Here is an 8,598-nt window from a genome sequence, read left to right as displayed (position 1 = left end):
AGAATGTTTAGAACATTGTCATATATGTGCAGAATGTCATATATGTGCCCCATACTTATATATGTGCCCCATACCCATGTGTGCTGCGTTCTGTAACTCCCTTTGGGGACCACACTGTCTGTTTTACTGTGGGCCTATTGGATTTAATGTTACTTTTTTTGTACATTAAGCCTGAGACTATACCTTAGTCTTTCATCCCTTTGTGTCGGTATCTCTCATAGAAGCCCCTTGAGTCATTTATAGTCTGTTTTTTATCTATGTGTTAGATCTACTTAGTCTCTTAAACCTAATGGCTTAAGCTTATAGCATGACAAGTTTGGTTCACACTTGCCCACTAAGAGCTACCTACCAGAAAGGGTTTCTCAATAATAATATTGGCAATTAGATGAGATTATCATCAGCTTTTGTCACAATTATATTCTGAAAACATTGTTACATATCATCTATAAAATTGCACAAATAAAGGTCATTTAGCATTTATTGTTTGTGTGCATGAGTGTGTGTGTATGTGTGTGTGTGTGTGTGTGTGTGTGTGTGTGTGTGTGTGTGTGTTAGAAATGGGAAAAAAAGAAAACAAAAGGAGGATTATTTGTATGGAGGAAAAAGACCCAACATGCAGAGATACACCTGGATCTAAAATGTCGCAGTTAAACTCATTATTTTATATGATCACCATGAAAGAACTAATCCAATGAAATGCAGTTCAAAAAAGGTACTCTACCGAAATTTGGATAGTGTCAGTGTTAATCACATTGCTTTTGTTTGTTTGTTTTTTAATGTCTTCAAAGCAAAATCTTTGTTACTGGGAACCACGCTTAGTCAAATCAACTCATTAAATGTTCACACTAGTCAATACTAATATGGCCATTACTTCTGTTACATATTTTGAAAGGGTATGAATGCCATAAATCTCTGCTGATTTATATAATGATCTCTTTACCCTCTATATTTGCTCTGTTTCCATCTGTCTTTCCTGATCCCTAGTTTATCAAAACTGCCACAGATACACACTAAAGGACAGAGATGTACCTCTGAAGGGAGTTATGGTCCAGCAAGGAGCCATTTCTGGATTTCCTATGTGGACATGGTCTATATTCTTTGGCTGATACCAGCTACGGTGATCCTCTAGTAGAGATTACTCAAGTAAACAGGGAAAGAATTTGGTGTAAAAAAGTTAAAGCATGAGAAAATACTTATGAAGGAGGGTCACTGAGACCAGGACAAGGCAGAACAAAAACATCACTCTTGAGACAGAGAAGAAAGCGTGTGGTTGCAGCTGCAAATAGAATGAGGACTAACTGGTGTCCAGCTTAAGAGAATGTTGAGATTACCACAAGAATAAACAAGCAGGTGGAGAAGTTTTTAAAATTCATCTACTGTGAGCATACAGCTAGACTTTAATTTCTCAGCAGAATACATAGGTAAGTCTTAAATTGATGACTTTCACGTTCATACCCCAGAGGATCATCCCAAACTTTTGTCATTCAACAGGTAATTTTAAATCTCGTAACAGTAAATTTTATGTTACATGACAGCTTTGGGTCAGTAAAGACAGCGGGGTATGTAAGAGTGAGTCTCCTATCATTTCTTGGGGAGAAAGCCATGTGCCAGGATGTTACTGTAATGTAGTTTGAGTTCTGGTTCAGGGGAGGGAGTCCTCGCCATTGTCTTCCTACATGCCTTCTACCATGAAACAAGGGTGGGAAATGTCTGGACATTTTAATGATGGAAGGTTGGATTTGAGGGTGTAACTATGTCAATGTCTTCTGTGTGATGAAGGAATCATCTTACCTAAAAACTCCGAGCACCTGGAAAAGTCACTATTACCCCTGATGTACAGAAAGGCTTAACGGCCTCAAGCATCACCACGTCATCAGCTACTAAGGTTCCACTTCCCCCATCCTCCAGAGAGCTCAGCCCTTCCTTAGTTCCCTCAGCTTTATCCTCGGTAGCGGCTTCTGGAAAACTGTGCCTGGTCCTATTAGAGCTCTAAGAAATCTCTTTAGTGGCATCTCCTTTTCAATTAACTACAAAATCATCAAGTGAATGTGTTGTGTAGCTGTGACTTGGGACCTGCCACTCAGAATGCCCAGTGCCTGCCAAGATCAAACCGGCAGTGTCTTAAGGTAAGGAACAGCACAGAGAATTAAACGAGAAAGAAGAAAAACATGTCTGTAAGCCAAGAAACGTCCTTTAGAGATCTCTGACCCTGAGAAAACAAGGAAGTTCAATCACATATATTCTAACAATTTAATTGAATGATGATATTTATTCCATAGAAGGGAAAAAAAAACTTCTCCTCAACAAGGAAGGATCAGGAGTGTGAAGAATGATTAGGTGATTCACTCCATGGACCTACCTGCCAGCTTTTCTGCTTCCCCAATCTGTATATAAAACCTGTGCGGAGCACCACCAGCCCTACTGCTCTGGCATCCTGGTTTCTCCACCATGCACCGCCTTTCACTTAAGCTCAGTGCTGCCTCCCTCTTGATCCTGTGCCTGCAGCTAGGGATCAACAAGGCTCAGGATGATGCGTGAGTCAAACCCTTCTCTTTTTTTTCTGCAGGATTCCCCTCCTGACCTGGAAGCCTGCACACCCTTTTCTGTAGATTTTCAGACTGCAAAGATCTCTAACCTTGGCAGCTCTCCTAGACCTCATGGAATGTTCCGTCCTTTAAGTAGGCTTCCTTCATCCGTCCCCTCCACCTTTCCTCTGGGTATATAGGTTGCCTAAGAAATAAAAACCCCAGTGTACATTAGTTTTCCACGAACTATTAGTCTCCCTCTCTCTCCCTCTCTCTCCCTCTCTCTCTCTCTCTCTCTCTCTCTCTCTCTGATCCACTGCTCAGATTTTTACTGTTTACCTTGAAAAGGTAAAAGAGATCTGTGAGCTCTAGCAACAGCTTCAGATGTCTTTGGCAGGCGTCACTGAGAATGAGGGCTTTTGCCACGGTCCGGCAGTCAGGTTGAGTTAGCCAAACAGACAAAATAGATATTATTCCTATCATAAAACCCAAAGGTAAATAAACACCAGGGTCTTTAGTAGCACTCACCCTGGGACCTGGAAGACACCATACTGAGAGTCCACATTTAAAGAAAGCAGAAAAGTTGAAAGAGTAGAATGAAGAAGGAAATTAATCCAGAGGCTATGGCAGGCGGAGAGGTAGAGTTTACACAATCAGACTAGAGATGTCTACATTTGCAGCAGCCTACGATGCCGGTTTTCTGGATTATGACCCTTTGGGTGCTCTGGGAAACTTGGCCAAATGTCTTACTTACCCTAGCAGATATCGATGCAAGCATCCTGAGAAGAGTCCTTCATGTTCCAGTTCAGATGGCATTCTTCCCAGACCAGAGGGAAGCTTATGTTGAAATAAGCCTTACAATTAAAGTGACTAGGCCATCACAGCCGGCGTATTTATTATAGAATGCCTACCTAGTATGGGATCCCTATCCTCAGGGGAAAAATAACTGGCATGGTAAATTGCTATAGCTAATCTGATCATGCTACTAACCCTAAACTCATTCACAAAATGGAAATTTTGAAGACCCTTGGTCTTCATGTATCCTTCCTAGGAATTGTGTCCTAGAGCAATTGGCACAAGAATTAAAATGTAACATGTTTTGCTCTCTAGGAAAGTGGAGCTATGGATAATACTGTCTAAGAATTCCTTCCTATTCCACATAGCACCAAAGGACCTCAGCCAGGACTGTTTTTCTGAAGAGTATTGTGAAAACACAATCCTCTTGGTCCTGAACAGCCTTTCTTGACTAAAGAGGAACACTTGGCTCTTTGCTTCATCGCAGGTTCTTTTTCTCAGCTGTGATGTGTTCACAATTACAATCTGTACAGATTTTCTGTAGACCTAAATAGATTCACATTCCTAGGCTGTGTCCTGGAATCATAAGAGAGGATCCTCAAGAAGATCTATGAACTCCTCCAGTGCGGAGTTGTTTACATGTCTGTGGATATAAAGTTCTCTCCTAAGGATGACTGAACTCAGTCATTTTATTCAGCAGACATGGAGCTGGCACACCACTGCTGTAGGTCGTTAGGAAATGGCATAAGACAGAAGATAGTTTTCCACTTTAGAATTGGTTACTTGAAACAAAAAGAAAAAGACACTCCGTTTTAAACAATGTATCCGTTGCCTTGTTAAACAAAGACAACCAGCAGACCAGCAAACACACACAGGGATTCAGATGTTGAGCACTTCAAGCTGTACAACTCCCTTTGTGTTCCCTACAGCTGGGTGCTTTCTCCAGGTGCAGGTCTCTGACCTCTGCCCTGTTTTTCTCTTCCCAGAAGCATTCGAAAGCCACTTATATTTTATTTAGATGTTCCAACAGCTGCAAAGGCAAACGATGAGATTTCTGTGAGACTTGGAATGATAACGGAATACAAGGAATGTTTAGTGGTAAGTAGACACCTGAGAAAGTGACTCCAAACCAAATCTGACTCCTGAGTTATGAATACGATGGAATTCATATCTTGTGTTAATACTGCAGGAGAAGCTTGATAAACAAACAAACAAAATCTCCTACATGTTTTATTACCTGAATCTCAGGATAATGTTGAGAGCTTGTTTCCCATTCTACAGATGGAGGCTCCCTGGTCCGGGGGATGAGAAAGAGGTGGCAAAATGGTAGTGTTTCCTCCAGGGTCCGAAGCAAGACTAGATTTGGATAAGGGTTTGGGGAGCAGGGCTGTCCTAAGAACATCCTGCAGCCACAGCCATAGGCCGGAGGAGAGAGAAGAGGATCTGGTTCTTCTTTAGTAAAGCCAGAGCGCTGAGCCAGAGAGCTGAGACTCTTGCCCTCCCTTCCTCCGCCTCCTGGCCTGACAAGAGGCCGAGACGCTTCCTCTTTTTCCTAGTGTGTTGGTTCTCAGAGAGTAATCCACGTTCATAACTGTTATAGCATTCATCACAAGGCATAAATGTGCTCGGTTGTTTAGGTAGATGCCACATATTCCAGATTGATCAAACCCCAGGCTCTACAGAAGGGGGTTCCCCACTTTGTACCCTGAACAACCTGAAGACAGAACACAACATTATGCTACACATCCCTACAGTATGGCTTTCTTAATTCAAATGATCTCAAGAATAACCATCAAATAAGGAACAAAACAGTACCAGACAAGACCATTCAATAAATTGTAATCTAGAAATAGCCTCACCCTGATAAAAAGAAAGATTCTTGGACATAATGCAAATGTATTCCACCGTCTTATCTTTTCTTTCTTTTCTTTTTCCTGAACTATGCTTGCTAATGTGGGTGTATGATTCATAGTCTTGTAATGTATGTTTTGTTACTCATAACCACAGATGAGGTTGAGGGAAGTGTTTACACGAGGTACACAAAAAGATCTCCGTGGCAAAGATAGCTTCTGGTGATGTCAAACAATGGAAGTCCATTTGCACCCTTAAAGGGTTACTGTAATGATTGTGTTGAGCTAAACAAAATGGCATGTGACACTAGAGTGAATAAATGTCTGATTTTAAGAATCATGCTTCTACTCCAAAAGAACAATTGTACATATATAAAAAATTCACCCGAAGAGAAGCACGAGGGACGAAAACGCCTTAAATGGTAACTTTTCAATCAAGAGTTGTGTTAATGGAAATTTTGTTAGTTTATTTTGAGCAGCCTCATTATTTTGCTCTGGCTGGCCTCAAACTCATGAGCTCACGATAGACTATTTTCCTGATCCACTGCATTGGATTTCCAAGTGTTGGGACTATAGATAAAGATCATAGCCATCCCATCCTGCAACAAACAATTTTTAAACGTTATTTTATGTTCATGATTGTTTTAAATGCCGGTTGTGTGTCCGGTGCCTATGGAAGCCAGAAGAGGGAGTTGGATACCCTGAAACTGAGGTTAAAGGTGGCTGTGAGCTGTCACATGGGTGCTGGGAATTGAACCTGGGTCCCCTGCAAGAGCAGCCAGTGCTCTTAGCCACTGAACCGTCTCTCCAACCCGCCAACTAATTTATTTTTTATTTAGCTTTCTGAGGTGCGGTATGGGAGAGAGTCAACACATGACTGTAACTATAAAGTATATTTACAGTTTAAACCTTTTTAGGAATATATTTCTTTTTTTATGATTGAACATTATAGTTACTCTGTTTTATAGTGATACGATGTTTTACAAATAAATATATAACAACATTTAGTCTTGGGCTCACATATTCATTTTCAAATTAAAACAGAATAGCATATACTGTGATTATTTGCTTCAGTATGATGACCATATAATTCTTTAAGGCTGGAGAAAACTTGAGGCGAACTTCAATCCCCAGAATCTTTGTGCAACAGACCATTTTCATGATCTCATAAAGTCTGTAATTTACTTGTCAGAAAACTTCTTCTAAGGCCAAAATGCACACTTCATTACACGAGAAACTACCATTTTTAATAATGATGATAAAATTACATTATTATATTACAAACCACACCATATTACTCCATACGGTAATCTATGAGTTTATCAATGGATGACCCCCAAATCTAACACACACGAAATGCAAGCAAAGTTAAATTCATTTATGAAGACACTGTCTGTGATAGTTGTGACTGGTTCGGCTTAAGGAAGAAAGTACTGTGATGGCCTTTGACATCGTACCACAGGTGGATGTGTAGCACACTCAGTGGACTCCAACTTACTGTTTCAAACACGTAATTCTTCAAAATTCTCATGAAGAGATCTTATGGCAAATATAATGAAGAGGAAATGAGGTCTTCTCTCGATACCAGAGCAGGACTCTCTAAGACGTTTCACGCTGACTAGCATCCCAGCGCTATTATTGTTTAGGAGATTGTCATTATTCAGTATGGAGTTGCCAGATATCTGAGCAAACATCCGAGGCGAGCATATGCCAGGTCTCTTCACCCCTATGCTTACCACTACCCTGATAAATGACCATATATTCGAGGTTAAGGCAGTATTTCAAGATGACTGAATCTGAAGACGGATATGAATTGCCTTCTTTCTGCTTGTAGTAAAAATCATACATACTCCTAATTCCTTGTGTTGCATTGATGGCTTTAATTACAGGAAGAATGTTAAATCTCATTTAAAGGCACTTTTCCCACACTTACTGAATTCTAGTCACAGGTTCATCTGGGTAGACATATCCCTAAGACAGAACATACATACACTTGTCTGAGGTCTTAAATTGACAAGCACTCTCGAGTTTAAAAGGCAAAGAAATTGTCCTCAAGGATTATTTGCTTACCTAGCGACCAGACATGGACAGAGGGAGCAACTTTCAATTGGAATAAGTAGGAGGGAGAGATTAACCCAACTGTCACAGAGTTAGAAGTAGCTGCAGCTGGGGTTTGACCATCATCCTCACAAAGCCTTGTCCTGGTGTGTACATTTCAACAGCTGGGATGTCAACTCACGCAAGCCATTTCCTAGAACTCTAGCCAGTACCAAAAGCAAGCCTTCCCGCCGCCGCCCACCACCCACGCACACCCAGAAGATAACCACAGTAGAACGAATCTCCTTGTCTGATGGATTCGCTTACATCCCCCTGAATAGCATGCGCAGACTTCTCAGGCACGAGCCTGGGGGGTGCGAAGAGCAGAGCCTGGCAAAGCCAGCCTGTGGGGTGACAATACCATGATGAATATAAAATCTATGTGCTGCTCCGTTAGCTGCTCTCAGCGATTTCCTCTCCTGTGTTACTGACCTCTTCTTCCCTTTTCCTGGACTAACTGTGAGTCATCTCTCCCCATCAGGTCACAGCTTCCCTTAAAAGCAATGTCCAGATGGAAGGCAACTTCAACTTCAAACAAACCCGCTGCATCTGTAACGATCATCGAGTAAACTTCTACTGGGACTTTCCAGTCACCCGTAAGTAGGAGGAACTACCTGCCCAAGAGGGAACTTTAGAAATATGACCGCAGAACTAACGGGTGGGGGGGGATAGAAAGGCAAGATGGTGGGTGGGGATGGTGGGTGGGAAGGAAGCTCGTGAGGACAGTCTTTGAGTTCTAAAGCTGCAGAAAGCATTGCGCTACAAAGACTAGACAGACGTTGGTCTGCAAACGATTTGGGGGAAGTGGGTCTTAGGAGGCATTTACCCGGCCCTAGCAGGAAAAAAAGGAGCACGCTAAACTGTCTGAGAGATGACCTCTGTTCTCTTTCATCTCTTCCAGAAACTGTCACTTTTGAAGTACTGGTTGAAATTGTTAAGGAGAAAAATGTCTGCCCTGACGATGTGGCCGTGGTGCCCATCATAGGAGACACGTATTACACTTACCGTACTGTGCATGTCCGCTAATGGGAACCTCTTGTGTGCCTTTCAAAACCAATGTCATTTTTCTCTAAGTGTAACTGACTGGGATATCCATGACAGTCTGTTAAATAAAATTCTTACAAGCTTCTCCGTGTACTATTGTATGTTGCCTCCAAAAAAAAAATCCATCCTCAATGTCAGCAAAGTGCTTACACTCGTCCTTCAAAGAACCGGTTTTGAGATTTTTTTATGAGTTCTTACTGTGCATTGACATGAAGAAGGAAAAAGGGGCTGGAGCCCTCGGTGTGCGACGTGCTTGCCACGCGGGTGGGTGGACCTGACTTTTTCCT

At 41.7% G+C, this 8,598-nt stretch overlaps 1 protein-coding gene across 1 annotated transcript; it reads left to right on the top strand.

The window, feature by feature from the left end:
* The first annotated feature begins 2,448 nt into the window (after positions 1–2,448).
* Pip (prolactin induced protein) lies at positions 2,449–8,293 on the top strand. The gene is made up of 4 exons (XM_051174695.1): positions 2,449–2,534; positions 4,307–4,418; positions 7,749–7,863; positions 8,169–8,293. Exons 1-4 carry the CDS (start codon positions 2,449–2,451, stop codon positions 8,291–8,293), a joined length of 438 nt encoding a protein of 145 aa, XP_051030652.1.
* Positions 8,294–8,598: the final 305 nt, after the last annotated feature.

Source organism: Phodopus roborovskii, unplaced genomic scaffold, assembly GCF_943737965.1.
Source record: "Phodopus roborovskii unplaced genomic scaffold, PHOROB, whole genome shotgun sequence".
Classification (NCBI taxonomy): domain Eukaryota; kingdom Metazoa; phylum Chordata; class Mammalia; order Rodentia; family Cricetidae; genus Phodopus; species Phodopus roborovskii.
The sequence above is the reverse complement of the archived record's forward strand: the minus strand, read 5'-3'. Positions and strand labels throughout refer to the sequence as shown.

Bases quoted from the DNA above. Each gene is read 5' to 3' on its own strand.
- Pip (XM_051174695.1), top strand. From the start codon at position 2,449: ATGCACCGCCTTTCACTTAAGCTCAGTGCTGCCTCCCTCTTGATCCTG. The intron at 2,535-4,306 runs GTGAGTCAAACC...TTCTCTTCCCAG, and splicing joins AACAAGGCTCAGGATGATGC to AAGCATTCGAAAGCCACTTA. The intron at 4,419-7,748 runs GTAAGTAGACAC...TCTCCCCATCAG, and splicing joins AATACAAGGAATGTTTAGTG to GTCACAGCTTCCCTTAAAAG.